Below are 18,663 nucleotides of genomic sequence, written 5' to 3' on the forward strand. Positions count from 1 at the left end.
GACTTATGAGGAGAGGCTGAGAGAACTGGGATTATTTAGTCTGCAGAAGAGAAGAATGAGGGGGATTTGATAGCTGCTTTCAACTACCTGAAAGGGGGTTCCAAAGAGGATGGATCTAGACTGTTCTCAGTGGTACCAGATGACAGAACTAGGAGTAATGGTCTCAAGTTTCAGCGGGGGAGGTTTAGGTTGGATATTAGGAAAAACTTTTTCACTAGGAGGGTGGTGAAGCACGGGAATGTGTTACCTTGGGAGGTGGTGGAATCTCCTTCCTGAGAGGTTTTCAAGGTCAGGCTTGACAAAGCCCTGGCTGGGATGATTTAGTTGGGGATTGGTCCTGCTTTGAGCAGGGAGTTGGACTAGATGACCTCCTGAGGTCCCTTCTAACCCTGATATTCTATGAGGTTCTTGCTCCTCCACCCATCTATTTAAATTCTTCAAGGCTTTTCATAATCCTGTTGCTCCTGCTAGTTGGAGAATTTAAATACATTGCGGGGGAGTAGGGGCTGTGCAAGAACTAAATGGCCCTCCCTCCCCTGAGCCCATAACAGGAAGGAATTTTTCCTATTGGACCAAACAGGTAGGGGTCTGGTGGGTTTTTTCACCTTCCTCATGGCATTTTACGGAATGTCTATGCAGCCCGCAGCAGTGAGCCTCTGAGCCCAGGTCAACAGACTCAGGCTTGTTGGGCTCACCCTGCAGCACTTGTAGCTGTCTAGATGTTGCAACTTGGGCTGGAACTCAGGCTCCGAAGCGGAAGGGGGTGGGCTTCAGAGCCTGAGCTGCAACTTCAAAGTGCTGTATATACAGCTGTTTTTAGCGTGGTAGCATGAGCCCAAGTCTGCTGACCTGGGCCCTGAGGCTTGCTGCCATGGGCTGCTGCTGGCTGTGTAGATGTACCCATGGAGGCACAGCTGGGTCAAGCAGTAGGACTTTAAAGTTTAACATTAAGAAGATAGCACTTAGATCATCACAACTTGCAGCCAGTGTCCAGTGCAGATAAATGGCCGGCTCCCAGAGGTAAATGAGACCTGGAATGTCACTGGTGGACCTTTTGCCTATAGGAATAAGGGAGACCTGAAATCTTTGTAGATTGAGGTCTGCCCTTAGTAACCTCTGTTCGCCCCTCACACGGGGGGGGGGGGGTGTAGAGAGGCTTCAGAAGCAAACTGAGTCCTAAAGGTAGGACTGAGCATGTGTACCCTGAGCTATTGGTTATCTGGTGGGAGCCCTGTAGCCCCACACTGGAAGTGTGTTACATGAAAATGAGGGGTGCCACATATCATCCCTCCCCACTGTTAAATTAATAAAGTTGTAGGCTGCTGCTTAAATCCATCACATGTATCTGTCATTCATTTGCCTGCACGTTCTGATCAATCTAGTGCTGTGAGACATTGCCCTTTTTTACTCCTGAATAGAAGTCATAGCATTATCACTTTATTTTAACAAGCTCTCCCAGCCCTCAAATTTTGTTATAACTGATGACAATCCATGATCAGGTAATGCCAGAGCCAACTCTTCTTCTAGACAGTTTTAAATTCTGTCTTTATATGTGGAAGTTTCATCCACATCTTGAAGGAAATACTGTGCCTGCTAATTTTTCAGTTTAAAAACGAGCATGAAGGCCAGGCTAGTGGTTTGGTGCTAGAGACACAGTTTTTATTAGTACTTATCCCTCATTCATGAGGTCAGCAGAGGATGAGTGTGCCTGTGGAGACAGCTCACTCAACTCCCAAGAAATGGATTGTTTCACATCATTTAACAATAACCCTCCCTGCTGGTTAAGGAGTGCTGCATTAGTGAGCTGTGACGGGAATCCTGATTAATCTTAAACTAGAAGGGCAGTGGCTATGATATGCATCATTGAGAGAGGTACAATGCATTTAAAGTAGGTGGAAAAAAATGAGTTCTCCGGGCTCAAGCAGAGACATGGAGAGGCCCATGTGGAAAAACACATTTTTAATTATTCTCACAGGATTTCATTTTCTGCATAATTAAAATGGCTTCACCCTGTGATTCCCAGCTGTTGACTATTGTCTTCTGTAATACAAGAGACTTGGGTCAGAGTCCCAGTCCCAGTCTCTTGCTCCCTAGGTCAGAAGGTCCCCAGAGTGCTGCAAAGGTGGTGGATTTAGCCCTGAGTGCCTCATGTCATAAAACAACCACCCTTCAAACTGATTTAAGGAGCAGCAATGACAAGGACCCAAAGTGAGTCCCTTCCAGTCATCTTTGGCCAGAAGGATAGTAGCTCTTATGTGAGAACTTGAGTGAGAATGTTAGTGGAAGTGAAGGGAACACTGAAGATTTCTCAAGGATGAAAAATCTACCTCCCCTCTGAGGGGGAAAAATACTATCCTACAATGTGGCACCTTAGAGACTAACCAATTTATTTGAGCATAAGCTTTCGTGAGCTACAGCTCACTTCATCGGATGCATACTGTGGAAAATACAGAAGATGTTTTTATACACACAGACCATGAAAAAATGGGTGTTTATCACTACAAAAGGTTTTCTCTCCCCCCCACCCCACTCTCCTGCTGGTAATAGCTTATCTAAAGTGATCACTCTCCTTACAATGTGTATGATAATCAAGGTGGGCCATTTCCAGCACAAATCCAGGTTTTCTCCCCACTCCCCCCACCCCCAAAAACCACTCTCCTGTTGGTAATAGCTTATCTAAAGTGATCACTATCTAAAGTGATCACTCTGCTTACAATGTGTATGATAATCAAGGTGGGCCATTTCCAGCACAAATCCAGGTTTTCTCCCCCTCCCCACCCACTCTCCTGTTGGTAATAGCTTATCTAAAGTGATCACTATCTAAAGTAATCACCCTCCTTACCATGTCTAAAGTGATCACTCTCCTTACAAAAACATCTTCTGTATTTTCCACAGTATGCATCCGATGAAGTGAGCTGTAGCTCTCGAAAGCTTATGCTCAAATAAATTGGTTAGTCTCTAAGGTGCCACAAGTACTCCTTTTCTTTTTGCGAATATAGACTAACACGGCTGTTACTCTGAAACCTATCCTACAATGCTGATCCAAGAGCACCGCTTGTAATTTTATGTATTGCCCTATGGAAGATTCTTGATCAACCATGCAGTTCTCATTCCTGGGTCTACAGGGCTGATATTGTTAGGGTATGTCTACCCTGGAGCCAGAAAGTGTGATTTTCAGCTAGAGGAGATATATCCACACCAGTTATGATGGAGCTAGCATGCTAAAAATAGAAGTGTAGCCACGGTGGCGCAAGCAGCAGGAGGGGATAACCACCTGAATACATAACCCTCTGTATTCGGGCTGCTAGCCCCTCCCACTACTTGTCCTGCTGCAGCTACGCTTCTGTTTTTAGCATATTAGCTTGATCAGAGTTTGTGCTATATCTCCTCAAGCTGGAAATTACACCCTCCCGCTTCAGTGTAGACAGACCCTTAAGCTCTTTCAGTAAGATTAGCTTTGCCACTTTAATTGCATCTTTCAATGGCTGCATAATGTGTAGCTGATATGAGTTTATATATAGAAAGGGGTGGAGGGAACAGTGCTTATAAAAATCAAACCAAAATCCTGCCCAGAAATGTAAGATAGGTGACACCCTTCCCCCTTCTAAACCACCCTTTCCTTCCAAACTCATCCCTGGTTTAACTCCATTGATATAAATGGATTCCAGTGATCTAATATGATGCAGAGGCAGGAGAGGAGGGTATACAACAAAAAATCCCTTCTCCATTTAATTTTCAAAACACACACATACACATACTGGCATATAAGGGTAACCTTACTGGAAATATTTAACTTATTATAGAAATTTCTGCCAACTAAAACATGGTACAAATTGATTAGATCAAAATGAAGTTGGTGGAGTTATACTGGGGATAAATTTGGCCTACTTAGTGTACTTACAGAATAATTTTATTTTTATTACAGGTCCCTTAAACGGAATCAGTTACGAAAGCTTTCTGCTGATAGTTTCAAGAAGTACCAGGATCTCAAAAACCTGTAAGGAATCATTTTAACCTAAAATCTTAAATAAGAGCAAACTGTGATAAGGCAATTTTATGGCTTACTGACAAAACTCTGATTATACTAAAAAAATCTACTGTTTCTTACCTTTAGCTGAAATTTTCAATCATGTAAGTTATTTTTGTTCAAATAGCCTGATGTGGCTTCCATCCCTTTTTTACAGGTTAAACTTTCTGGACGTGACATTTTTATCATTTTTTGTACATTAGAAAACTAATAATAATGTGGATCTTAACATCTATTGTGTCTTAAAGAAATTAAATTTATAATAGACAGCAATTCTATCAGAAGAAATGAAAGAAAACGGATACAGTTTCATTCACTATTCTGAAAGTTTGCAAAGTGAAAGGCATTCCTTGTCATAAAAAGACTCATTCATGTCTTTGAGAACCTTTTTTTTTTAAATCACATTTCTGAGCCTTTTGGTGATGACTGCTGGTGACTACTACCACAAAATGGCTTATATCATGACCAAAACCTTTTGATTGAATTATTTCTTGTATATTACTATAGATGTTCTGTATACATTTCATTATTTTAAAAAATCCCAGTCCTTTAATGAGGGTGAATCATGAAAAATAAGGAACAACTGAGAAATAAAGTGTGAAAGCATAGGACCACTTATCATTGTGGCCAGCTCAAGACATATAATATTTTTCTTAGAACATTCTTGGATTCTAACTTGAATTCTGAGGTTGTGCAGCACCATCTTGTGTTCACAAACTTAAGTACAATTTAGATCTCAAACTAAAAAGGTTCTGAAAACAAAGTGTCTTGTTTCATTAAATGAAACGTATACATGAAACACTTGCTTACGAAATTTAATTCCTTTAATTTCCTTCTGATTCACAAGTATGGGTTTGCTAAGGGATCTCTCACAAATTGATAAGACCTTTTTGGATCCAATCCTGTTTCTTTTGCAATCCGTGTCAAATCTCCCATTGATTTCAACAGGAGCAGGACTGAATCCTTCATTTGATTTTGTTGAAAACGTTTATTTTTTTACAACAAAGAAAATATTGTATAGAGAAGGGAAGCATGTTTTTTAAAATCAAATACAAGTCTAACATCTTATCCCCAAAAGTAATGATACCGTATGTAATATTTTGAAACTCAAATTCAGGGATGAAAGTAAGTTAGAGGACTTACCGGTATGCCAGAGTCCTGAGCAGGGGGCATGTCCTCAACCAGAAGAGGCGTGGCCTTAACCAGAAGAGGCAGGACCTTAAATCCCCGGGCCCTTTAAATATTGATTTAAAGGGCCCGGGGCTCCAGCTGCAGTAGTGGCAGCTGGGAGCCCGGGGCCCTTTAAATCACCTCCGAGCTACCAGCTGCAGAGGCAGCTGGGAGCCCCAGGGCTCGGGGGAAATTTAAAAGGCCCAGGGCTCGAGCTGCCGCTACTGCAGTGGAGCCCCAGGCCCTTTAAATCACTGAGGAGCCCTGGGGGCTCCCGACTGCCACCACTACCCCGGGGCTTGGGCAGCAGGGCTCAGGCAGGGATTTAAAGGGCCGGGGAGGTAGCGGTGGCTGGAGGTCTGGGGCCCTTTAAATCCCTGCCAGAGCCCCACCACCGCTACCCCAGGGCTCGGGCAGCAGGGCTCAGGCAGGGATTTAAAGGACTTGGGGCTCCGGCAGCCGCTACCACCCCGGCCCTTTAAATCCCCTCCGGAACCCCGCCACCCCTCCCCTTGGTAGCAGGGCTCCAGCGGGGATTTAAAGGGCCAGGGCGGTAGTGGCGGCTGGAGCTCCGGGGCCCTTTAAATCCCCGCTGCAGCCCCACCGCTGCTACCTCAGGGCTTTAAATTGCCATCTGGGAAAGCCGGTCCCGGTACGGCGCACCAGCTCTTACCAGTACACTGTACTGGGGTGTACTGGCTTACTTTCACCTCTGCCTCAATTCATTAATTGCAAAGGAGACGGAGCAAAAAGCGGGGTGGGGAAGTATGCATAATACTTTGTTAGCAACAATCAGCAAGTTTCATCATACATTTTGATTAAATTACCGAAAATGCAACCCTTTGACAATTGACCCATATTATAAATAGAAATTCCAGCAAAGTGTTGTAATTGACCTTTGCTGCAGGCCTTATTAGAATGACATCAACCCCAAAACTGTCTATATACATCAAGATAAACAAATCACTGCATGCACTCCATTATAACAGTTCTGTAGTCTTATCTGCAGAGGCAGATCCTGCACCCATGCATGCCTGTTGACAAAGTATGACTCTGCACAAGCATAATTGTCTCCTCCATACACAGATCAGATTGCAGGATTAGGGATGAAATCAGGAGGCAGCATGCATGCACTGGTTCATTTACAATGAATGCAAAGCAAGTCAGGTGTTTGTTTTGGCTGATTTTGAATTATCACTGCAGCAAGGTGTTATTTTTTAATTTAAATACACTTTTTGAAATCTTTAAGGTAAGACCAGCCATGTGAAATAACTGCCATGAGAGTTTAATTTTAAGGCCTACCCACCTTGACAGCATCCTTTTAAATAATATATGTACTTAGTTTGAAATGTAGTTGATAAGTTTGGGGATCCTTTTGCATTTGCATTTTTACAGAATGAATTGTTGTCATTATTATATCTTCTTAGGTATCTTCAGAATAATAAAATCAGAACTGTATCGGCACATGCTTTCAAAGGATTATACAACCTGACAAAACTGTAAGTATTACCATTGCAATGCTGAAGCAATGTGGAATGGGGGAACTTTTGAAAACAGCTATACATTTCTCTCTCGGTTATTGTGGACCTTAGATAATTCCAAAATGGCCCAAATTCTGAACTTCAATTCACTCAGCGCTTATTCTCACTAAAAACTTCAGAGGATTTGGACAAATGGTAGCAAGGTTATTTGGCAGGAAAGTAATCTTAAAATATTTCATGGATCTTGTACTCTGTCCCTATCTCCAAAATTTGCTGTTTCAGAAAGAAAAAGAGGAAACCTCAGTGATTTTAAATGCCCGCTATCCTGGAATGAGTTATTATGGAATTATGAGCCAGGAATGAAAACAGTAGGGCTGCCATGTTTAATTTGAGATAATTGAAAACTCTTATTTTTCTGTAGAGAAGCTATTACATAAGGAAAGGACTCTTGCTTCTTATTGTGCAGCAGATTTTACAAAAGATGACTCTTTTCTAATTTAAAAATAGTTTTGGCCAATGAGTGAGATTGTACAAAAAAATAAATCCATGTACTGAAATCACTTAAAAGGTAAATTCCAAAGCTGTTATTACCCTTATTCTTTGTATTTTTCACCCTAATTTTTTATGATTGTTTATTATTACTACTAGTTCAGACAATTTGCAGTCCCACTCTTCATTTTTCAGTCTTTTTCAGTTATTCCAGTATCTAAAACCTATGCCTAATGACCTATGACCTGTGAACTTGCTCCCATTTTAGTCAATTGGAGTTTTGCCATTCATTTCAGTGGGAGCTGAAGCAGGCCCTAAATGCTTCTGATGCAAGGAGGGTAGTTAGAGCCTACTGTGTTTTCTAATAGAAAAGATGAAAATGTTCTAGATGATCATTGCCAAAAAGCTCCAACTGGACGTAGTTTCACTGTTGTCCATGCAGCCATATCTTTAATCAGAACGCCAGGCTGCTACCATGGCAAACACTAGCATCCTGAAAGAGACAAAGGGTCAATATGTGATCACAGTCGCACAAGGATAAATGTTTTTATTGTTAACAATGGAATCTCTTGAGGATGTAATTTAATAATACTGTTAGGAATAATAAAAGAAAATCTTAAAATTCTTCTTCACTCCTCTAACATTGATTAGAGAGTCTATTGTTTTTTATCTTAATTGATCTTGTTTCAGGTATCTGAGTCACAACAAGATAACCTTTTTAAAGCCTGGTGTCTTTGAAGATCTGCATAAGCTTGAGTGGCTGTACGTACTGTTCTTAGTTTTGGATAGATTTTCTCAAGAAATAGTTAAGGCAACACAAAGAAATATTTGTATCTTTTTTTATCTATGTAACATTTCTTTGTATACAGCATGATAATTAAGGGAATCCTTCTACTCCCAGTACATAAAAACTCCCAGTGACTTTGGAAGTAGAATTGAGCCCTAGAACTTTCATGGCTCTGTTGTAGCTTATTTTTCAGTAGTATGCATGGTTATAAATAAGTAACTGCTTAACACAAAATAATACATAAAATAAATCAGATACTTCAAAGTGACAGAAATGGAGCACTTCAGAATGGAATTTCTTGAACAGTCCTTTGCCTGTATATGGTGCTTCACATCCCACAGAGGAAATGACATTCATAATATGAAATCCTGACAATATTACTGCTTCTTCTGACAGTAGGATTTGAAAAAAATAACATTGAGATTTAAGGGCATTAATTACATATCTGTCTGATTGATGAAGAATGACTGACAAACTTTTACTGTGCATGTTCAATTGCAGGATTGTCTCAGGGATGTTTTGATGTACTGATACTTTGAAAAAAGAAAAGGCGTACTTGTGGCACCTTAGAGACTAAACAATTTATTTGAGCATAAGCTTTCGTGAGCTATAGCTCACTTCATCAGATGCATCCGTTAAAGTTCTGATGACCTTGTTTTAAAAGTTGACAAGACCCTTGCTCTTATTTTTAAGTTTAAAAATATCTTTCCAATAATCATGTGAACTGCATTGGAAAAGGAGTTCCCATGTCATTTGATGAAGCTTCAGTACTGTACCTCAATATATCACAGTATGCTAATTCAATATTCTTATGTAGTTCAAATGGGTATTTCAATAATGGCACTTCAGGGTACATTATCTTTTCTAATGTCTGTTCAGTTTCAGACCCCAGTAATGTATCAGTCTGATATACACTTTGTTCTGATTTACAGGATAATTGAAAATAACAAGATCAATCAGATCTCTCCACTAACATTTCATGGACTCAACTCACTTATTCTCCTGTAGGTACTGAAATATGAATTAAATGCAATACTTAAAAAAGAGAATAGATAAAAACTAATGTGTGTTTATAAGATTTGTTTGTAAAGCTGTATTCATAATAATAATTCATAATAATTCATAATAATCATGTGCATCCTGATTGGTTTCTTATGTGCCTTTTGAAAAGCAAGGACATAGAGCTCACTTCTGGTCCTTTTGAGTTTAGCGGACTAATACAGGACTCATGTACTTTAGCATACAAAAAGACTGAAAAAGCTAGGTTTTGGAGAGGGGTGGGGCTCAGTTCCCCCAAAATAAGCTCTCCGGTAGAGGAGCTTATTTTGGGGGAACTGAGCCCCACCCCTCTCCAAAACCTAGCTTTTTCAGTCTTTTTGTATGCTAAAGTACATGAGTCCTGTATTAGTCCGCTAAACTCAAAAAGACCAGAAGTGAGCTCTATGTCCTTGCTTTTCAAAAGGCACATAAGAAACCAATCAGGATGCACATGATTCTCTACATTTAGCCATGTCTACACTACAAATTTGTGTTGACCTAAATTACGTCGGCATACAGCTGCCGCAGTTATTACATCACTTGTGTGTGTGCACATTTGGCTCCTTGTGTCAGCGGTGTGCATCCTTACCAGGAGTGCTTGTATTGATGCAGAGTGCAGTGCACCATGAGTAGGTATCCCACTGTGCAAGTTGCCACCATGGAGTGCAGGGTCTTTGGGAAGTTTTTGCAATGCCTGATGGGGCTGAAACAAGTCAGACAGGGATTACTGGGAGCATGGAGTCAACTTTGCATGATACCGGGTTCTCCATTCCATAATTTCATCTGCATCCCATAATTTTCACACCTTCTTTTCATAAACCCATGCATCCCTCCTCGCTGACAGAAGCATGGTGCCTGCACAACTCTCCACTATTGTCATGAGCATTGCAAGCACTGGGCTCATGGTCAGCTGGGAAGTTACACTCTGCAGTAGAGGGCTGCTAGGTGTAATTGGCAAGCCGGGCAACAAGGAAAGGGAATTTCAAAAATTTGTGGGGCTTTAAAGGAGAAGGAGGGCTTCCTGTCTACCTGACCCCTGGGCAACGGAGTTCACAACAGTGACCAGAATGGTGTGTGTGGGACATTGAGGGACAGCTGCTGGAGACCATTAACAGTTGATGTAAGTAACACAGAGTACACTCTCACTGTGTCAAACTTACTACATCAACTGTAAAAAGAAAAGGAGTACTTGTGGCACCTTAGAGATTAACAAATGTATTTGAGCATAAGCTTTCGTGAGCTACAGCTCACTTCATCGCACGGCTGCTACTCTGAAATACATCAACTGTGACTCTACACCGCGCGGGGAGGTGGTGTTATTAAGTCAGCATAGTGAGGCACTTACGTTAGCGGGAGCAGCCTTATAAAGTCAGTCATATATCATATCCCAAACTATCAGTTGGATAATTTGGAACCCAATAAACACATGGGCACTGACAAACTATGAAGCGAGAGGAAGGGGAGAGAGAGAGAGAGATTTTCTTGTATCCATTTTGGAGGGGAACAGTGATATCAACTTCTCAATAGCTTTACATTGCATATAGTTGTTTAATGGAAACTATGGTTTTCAGTAAATTGTATCTTTTTCCAAGTTTATTGGACTCAGTGACTTCAATATCCTTGGATATTCACATACTCTGTGGAAACTTACAGTAAGAAAAAAATGTTTCCTTAGTAAAACCTAGCTTTATTTGATTAAATTCTTATACATCTTTACCGACCTTCTTTTGTTCAATATCTTCCCACACATTTAAATCATTTGATAATGTTTTCCAGTACATAGTGCTTTGTGATATTTTAGTTCTAGGCTACTTTATATCCATCACAATAAAATATTTAGTAGCATTCTCCTCCTTTATCTTATAACTGGGAATCTAACAGTTTTTAGGGAAGTGCCTGGGTCTTTTCACCTCCATCCTCTCTATTCTATCCTGACACAGATTTTAAAAGGCCAGAATCTTCTCCCTTCAGTGTAAATCCAAAGCAATTCAACTGAAACCAATGTGAGAAAAGACCATGGCCAATTAGGTAGTAATCATACTATGTATCTATGCAAATGTCAAATGCTTCTGAATATAAACAAGGACCCAGCCCTGCTTCTATTGATTCAATGGGAAAATGATCAAGTTTTAGGTTTAATTTCAAAAAGATAAATGGGGCCAGATTCACACATACGCTTCAGGTGCTTTGTTCTGCTCCAGCGATGCAAGGCAGCCAGAGTGTACCAGTGAATCTGCCCCAGCATCTGCAGAAGATTTCCCTTTCCCAAGTCAATCATTTAGTAATTCAAGAGACAATAGGATCACACCAGTGCTCATAATGAAATACACTGAAGTGTTTTTTAATCATTTTACTATCTCTAACAATATGAAAAATGAATACATTCTGCCTGCTTTGTACTGAGAAGAAACAAAACTGTAAAAGGGGCTGGGGCATTGTTTTGACATCAATTGCTAGCAATACTATTTTTCTTTTTCCAGAGTGCTGATGAATAATTCTCTTGCGCGTTTGCCTGATAAACCTCTTTGCCAACACATGCCCAGGTTACATTGGCTGTAAGTCATTATTCCCCCCTCCCCCCAAAAAAACCCCAACACCTTTTTGTCTTCTTTAAATCAGTGTCATTCCATGACACTTTTTACCAAGGTAATACGAGGGAAGGGAATGATGCTGCAGAATAGACAATCCCCATTTCATGCCAGCCTAACTAGACTGACTTCCTGAGGTGTGTTGAATTCTGCTAGAAGAATATTGCAGTCATGGTGAGCAGGCAGCTAAATTATAGTTGTATCCTGCTGGAAGCACTAGAGACAAGGGGCTCCCTGAGTTCTTCCCCCCCCCCCCCCCGAGACCACTCGATCACTGCCATTAGGGCAGTCATAATTTGACTCTCAGATTTTGAAAACAAAAAGAGTTAGTCTCTCTAGTACCTGAGTTCAGGATTCAGATTTTCACCCACCTGAGTTAATGACACTTGTATCACCTAAAGCAGTTTGGGGTGTGCTGAAAAATGAAACATCCAAGTATTATTATGCTTTGTGCAGCCCTTAGGTTCTGCTGAGGTTTCTCTTTAATAAATAATTACTTCAAGGTAACTATCTGATTGAAGTTAACTTTTTTCAGTGATAGAATGTTTTGGTTTTATCTCCTAGGGACTTTGAAGGCAATCATATACATAATTTAAGAAATGTCACTTTCATCTCCTGCAGCACTCTGACTGTACTGTAAGTAAATAGCACATTCTATGCGGCCCGAATGAGCAGTGTTTACGGTGAACATCTGTTACATTATGCACAATGGGCGATATCGAGTTTCCACAATATTGGTTGGTGCTTAGAACTGATGGAGATTATTAAAATGCTAAATTTTAATTATACACAACAAAGTAGAACTATTCTGTGGACATATGGTAACATTCACCACCGATGAATGCAGCATAACTCCATTTAAGTGAGTTTGACTGATAGTATCAAATACCAAGATTTAGAAACTAAATGTAAAAGAAAAAAAATTATACCACATGAACTGACCAGATTCAAGGATAATATCATTCGGTCAGGTTGCTGATCCGAGACATTGTAGAATTTCCCCAAAGCTTCCTCAGAGCCATTGCAATCATCTTCACAGTTCCCCTTCACTCCCTTCTGGTGCTGTTGATGAGCTCTGGACTGCTATTGTTGTCACTTTCTCATCTCCTCTTCACTTCTTTCTCTCAGCTGTCTCTTTCCTACATGGCTCTCCCCTGATTATTCCTTGTGTATTGGGAGGTTTTGGGTGAACAAAGAATGTAAGCTCCCGTCCTTGATGGTTGAATTTCTCAGAAATATCAAATTTTGGATTTGGACTTTCACACTTTTTGCATAAAACATGTGCTTCGTTCACATGCTCAAAAATGTCATGAATTTTCAAATAATCAATAATTAATGCCATCATACTGTCACATGGCATATAGAATATCAAGATATTTGACATTTCTGAATAACTTAGTTGTCGGTAGATGCAAATGCAACTGAAAGAGCATATAACATATATATATATGCTTATACATTCACAGTAAAAATTGTTCATAGAATATTAAAATGTATGAACTTTTAATAACTTGGCATAGCTTTAATGTACTGAGCAATTAAGTAAGATATGAAACATTGTTTAAAACAAGATGTAAATTAAAGACAGAATGTGAAAAATTATATAGAATGTAATCAATTACTTGATTATGTATCATGGTCTTCTCAGAAAACAAACACATTTGAGGAAGCATAAGTTTGTTTTTATCCTTTCAGGGTGATGAGAAGAAACAAAATCAGCTCCTTAAATGAAAACAGCTTTTCCTCTCTCCAGAAGTTAGATGAACTGTAAGTTGATTTTTTTAAATCAAAGAACAGCTGAATAATTTAGATCATTTAAATTGTGAAGATGTATTTGTCAGTAATTCTGCTTTCATATAACAAGCTTTAGAGACAGCATCAAACTCTACAGTCATTCAGCATAGTCTGCCCACAAGAGCAGTGTGTTTCCTGAATAAGGACAAGGCATGTCACAGAGGATATGTATACTAGCACCCATATGCCAGCAATAGCACAGCTGCATAAGGTTAAGCCAGTAATGTAATCAGGGCCCCCAAGCATTTTTTCCACCAGTGAACAGGAAAGCAGCTGACAAAGAAGAATCTGTACCGTGTGGGCGCATCCCAGATTTGGGTTTCTCATTTGATGCAAACTGTCTGACCAACTACTGGCCAGTATCTAATCTTCCATTTTGGCTTAACATTATGGAGAAGATAGTGCTAAGACAACCCTCAAAATATCTGGTTGCATCCTATCTACCTGACTCTTGTCAGTCAGGGGAGGGGCCTGTCTACAGCACTGATTCTACACTGGTCACATTGGTAGACGATTGTCTCATGTGATAGATAAAGGTCAGGGGGCAAATTCTCTACTCATGTAACTGGATGCCTCTCCATTGACATGAAGAGTTTGATTTGATATATTGCTCGTCAGTTAATTTAATGATTTGTGGAAACTGCTGGGATTTTTTTAAATGTTGCATTTTTTAAATTATGTCAAAGCATGCAAATCCTATTGCCCAGGATAGGCATATTTTTAATCTTTGTAATCACTACATTATTAATAAGTGCTAAATATTATTATTAAAAACTAGATGTAACAGATAATGTATCCATAAGGACATTTTTTAAAAATCCATTTTAGTTGCACAATGGATAAGAATTTTATTCCAAATCAATTAACTACTATAAGTAAGGAATTAAAGTGGAAACTGACTAAACATTCCCTGTAAATATAATTGAAATGGTCTTATCCTATTAACTGAGAAATTAGATTATTTGGTTAGTTTAGGCAGGAAAAATCCTTTGATATTTCTGTCCAAGACCATAAATGAATCGATTGGGGAGGAGGTGGGGAACTGGAGAGAAGAAGCAGCACCAAAGAAGAGAAAATGAAAAGATAATTAAAATCAAAGAAAAAGTGAAGTAAAAAATAATAAGACCTGTGAGTATTATATGGTCTCCTATAGTCTGAGGTCTCTATCTTTCACCTTTTGCTTTAACATCATTCTTTTATTTTCCAGGTTTCTGATAACCTATATAACAACCTATAATTTGAGTTGACAAAGGGACTCAAAGTTATGGACCTCTTTACGTTATTAATGCTTCTTGACATAATGAAAAGAAACCACTAACAACTAATTATATTATATCTGCGATTGTTTCCACAGAGACTTGGCTAGCAACAAGATTGAATCACTTCCTCCATATCTATTTAAGGACCTGAAGGAGCTCTCACAGTTGTAAGGCTTTATAATAACTCTTCCTTATACTGACAGGTTTCAGAGTAACAGCCGTGTTAGTCTGTATTCGCAAAAAGAAAAGGAGTACTTGTGGCACCTTAGAGACTAACCAATTTATTTGAGCATAAGCTTTCATGAGCTACAGCTCACTTCATTGGATGCATACTGTGGAAAGTGTAGAAGATCTTATTATATACACACAAAGCATGAAAAAATACCTCCTCCCACCCTACTCTCCTGCTGGTAATAGCTTATCTAAAGTGATCACTCTCCTTACAATGTGTATGATAATCAAGTTGGGCCATTTCCAGCACAAATCCAGGTTTTCTCACCCCCCCCCACCCACACAAACTCACTCTCCTGCTGGTAATAGCTTATCTAAAGTGACCACTCTCCTTACAATGTGTATGATAATCAAGGTGGGCCATTTCCAACACAAATCCAGGTTTTCTCACCCCCCCCACACACAGACATACAAACTCACTCATGCTTTGTGTGTATATAATAAGATCTTCTACACTTTCCACAGTATGCATCCGATGAAGTGAGCTGTAGCTCACGAAAGCTTATGCTCAAATAAATTGGTTAGTCTCTAAGGTGCCACAAGTCCTCCTTTTCTTCTTCCTTATACTGTGTGTTATTGTACATTATTCATTCGAAACGATAGCTTCAGTCATTCAGTCCAGGAAGCAAAACCAAGAAAGTCATGTTCATATCTGAGTTTTACCTGAAAATGCCAAACTTAGTCTGAAATGCAATTTAAAAAAAAGATTATGTAAAAAATAATTGCCTAAAAGATGCATAGTATCATGATTGTAATTATTTAAAATTATTCCTGCCCAATATATTGTTAGTATTTTTAATAACTAGATTCCATTACTCAGCATACACAAAATGAATATGCCATTTAGAATGAGAGATCTCATGGACTTCAACAGGATCTCAGCATTTGACAGGAGTTGGCCCTAAGAATATATTTTAGGAATACACTTTTTCCTCAAGTATTGAATCTACTGTTAAAATGACACATTATCTCTACTGGAATCTATTAGTTTCTGTGGTTTATGCTGCTATGATTCTGTTTTCTATGTATTACAACCTGAAATATAGAAATCTGCCTCTGTGCTTGACAGCAAAGCTGCAACAAGATTCAAGAGAGAGATTATTACAAATAAAGAAAACACTCTTCATATTTGTTTGATCTTTGTACCCAAATGTATAAACACTGCTGCTGGGCCATAATAGTGCCTATCATGAGCAGTTCTGTTGACTTCATGGACTCCTGACTACGGTAGAGCCATTCAGCATATCAAGTATCACACCCGACAGCAAATGTTTGCAGGATCAGGCCCCGTGTGTGGTGTTTGCCTGAATCTGAAATAGAAGTAATCTAGACTGTTTTGTTCTTTGTGCTTGGAAAACATAACGGCTCTGAACAGGTTGACAGATCATGAGAGAAAAAGGCACAAAGTGAGTAACACCAGGAAATTAGTGGAGGAATATTAAAAAGATGTAAGCAGGGATGGACTGAGAGTAAACCAAAAATATAGTGCCCAGACCTGTTTGTATATTTCTGTGGGGTGGTTTATTTACAAAATCTGGAAACCACTTTGGAATTATAGGATCCCAATCATATTTGCTTATCTCCAAAGAGGGGTGGAGTCACAAAATTTAAAGACATTTTCAGAGCATGATTCTACTTATTCAGTCCTGCTTTAGGGCCAAATTGTGACTTTTAAACCATGAGCCACATTAGAGAGGATTAGTATGGACTGTGCAGTAATAACAGGGATCCCTCAGAGAACTCTTATTCTTGTATCCTCCCCATTGACATTCACCTTTTTAATGTATTTCTGTGGTGAACGACAAGGTGTATGGTATCCGGTACCCAGCTATATCAGGTCCCACTGTAACTGGGTTCATGTAATGCAACACAATGAAATTCTCATTCTGTTGCATCACAAATCTACATAAATACCTTTAATCAGGAGTAGGTATTCTTCTGATGTCTTTCCCTCACACTGTGTCCTTGGTAAGGGCCAGCACAATGCAGTGGTGCACATAAAGCTGGAGAGACTGGGTATAAGACATTAGTCCTGCAGTCACTGTAGGCCTGTAGGGGACATCAGGAGGACAGCAAAAAGTTGTGAGGTAGACACACACACACATACATATAAATACTCAGAGTAGTTGTGCCTGATTCTAATCTATATTATTTTATTCTACTGCCCTCAAGTTTCTTTCTCAAGTCACATAAATGCATGTAAAAAAGATGCATTTTAGAGACTAGGAAAAAACCTGTGACTTATTTTGAAATTACTCCTGCGGGAATTCTGCACCACTGTGCATGCACAGAATTTATGTCCCCCCACAGATTTCTTTGCTTCCTCACAGAAAAATGACTTTCTGACAGGGAAGCAAAGGGAAGTCACAAGAGTGGTCATACAACCCTCCCCAGCAGTATGTTTTGGGTGCCCAGGACAGCTGGCAGAGAGGAAATCACTGTGGGGCAGAGGATGGGACTGGAGAAGACCCTGCTGGTGGCTCCTACCTTATGCCGGGCTCAGCTGCTAGTCCTGGCTGGGCTGGGGAGGACGGGACTTCCTCTTCCCCTGCACGGCATCTGGGGCCATGTCAGACCTACCCCCAGATTTCTCCCCCAGCTGTAGGAAGCTCTGCAAGCTCTCCCCCACCCCTGCACATCCTGTACCCATCAATCCTCAGCTGCCAGGGGAGGAATCACTGTACATGGAGCTGCTCCCCCATCCACCTAACCCCTGTGTATCCAGACCCCCCTCATACCCAGACCCTCCCACTGAGCTCCCCCCGCACCCAGAACCACCCTCCCACCAATGAGCCCCACTCCCCCTGCACCTGGACCACCGCAACAAGCCACCTGCACTCGGATCCCCTATTGAGCCCCAACCAGCTGCACATGGATCCCCACCCCACTGAGTCCCACTCCCCCAGCAACTTGAACCCCCCACGGATCCCCCACACCCAGACCCTCCTGCCAAGCTCTATCCCCCACACACCCAGCCCCCACTGCTGACCCCCAACCACCTTCACCTGGACCCCTCAGCAGAGTCTCATTGCACCCAGAACCCACCAACAAGCCCCTGTGCATCCAGATCCTCCCCACACCCAGATCCCCCATTGAGCTGCTAGCACCCAGATTGCCCCACACAGAGCCCTCTCAACCCACACCTGGATCCGCCCACTGAGCCCCCCTACACACGCACTCTGGATCCTGCATTGCTGAGCCTGCCTGCCTACACCTGGTGTACCTGGCACAGAGAGGCAGCGCCCTGGAATGTTTGTGGGGCAGACCTGGTCCTATCTCAGGGTTGGGTGCAGCCTCACCGCTGAATCCATGTCCCAGGTGGCAGCTGCACAGTGATCTCCCACCTCTGTGCAGCCAGTGGCCTGTGCTCCCCAATGCCATGCTGGAGTCTCCACAGTTATTTGACAAATAAAATTTGCAGAATTTTGCAGAATTTTAATATATTGTGTGCATGATTTTTAATTTTTTGGTGCAGAATGTCCTCAGGAGTATTAAATATATGTGATTTTTTTGGTAATCTTGCAGTCCTAGCTAGAGATAAGTCTGGGTGGCACTTGATCTGCAAGGAGGCGACGCCACTTTGGATTTGCTATGATGATGATGAAGAATTCTTCGGAGCTTTTTTTAATATATAAAGTCCAAAAAGTTTAGCAACTGAAATATTTCTGCAATTAAAAACATTGAATAAAATTTCTTGTGTTAACATCACACCTGTGAAGCATCAGTCTGTTCTTTGTTCTTGTTTACCAAGTTGTCAGGTAGAGGCGTATCACTATTTACAATTGTAACTGCCTTACTA

At 40.6% G+C, this 18,663-nt stretch overlaps 1 protein-coding gene across 1 annotated transcript in view; it reads left to right on the top strand.

The window, feature by feature from the left end:
* Positions 1-18,663, top strand: part of RXFP1 (relaxin family peptide receptor 1) — an 86,302-nt gene that overhangs the window by 52,798 nt on the left and 14,841 nt on the right. The window contains exons 5-12 of the mRNA XM_074951059.1: positions 3,926-3,997; positions 6,625-6,696; positions 7,858-7,929; positions 8,887-8,958; positions 11,473-11,547; positions 12,145-12,216; positions 13,276-13,347; positions 14,729-14,800. Of these exons, the coding sequence (XP_074807160.1) occupies positions 3,926-3,997; positions 6,625-6,696; positions 7,858-7,929; positions 8,887-8,958; positions 11,473-11,547; positions 12,145-12,216; positions 13,276-13,347; positions 14,729-14,800 (579 nt within the window). The remainder of the gene's footprint in view (positions 1-3,925; positions 3,998-6,624; positions 6,697-7,857; positions 7,930-8,886; positions 8,959-11,472; positions 11,548-12,144; positions 12,217-13,275; positions 13,348-14,728; positions 14,801-18,663) is intronic.

Source organism: Natator depressus, chromosome 4 (assembly GCF_965152275.1).
Source record: "Natator depressus isolate rNatDep1 chromosome 4, rNatDep2.hap1, whole genome shotgun sequence".
NCBI lineage: Eukaryota > Metazoa > Chordata > Testudines > Cheloniidae > Natator > Natator depressus.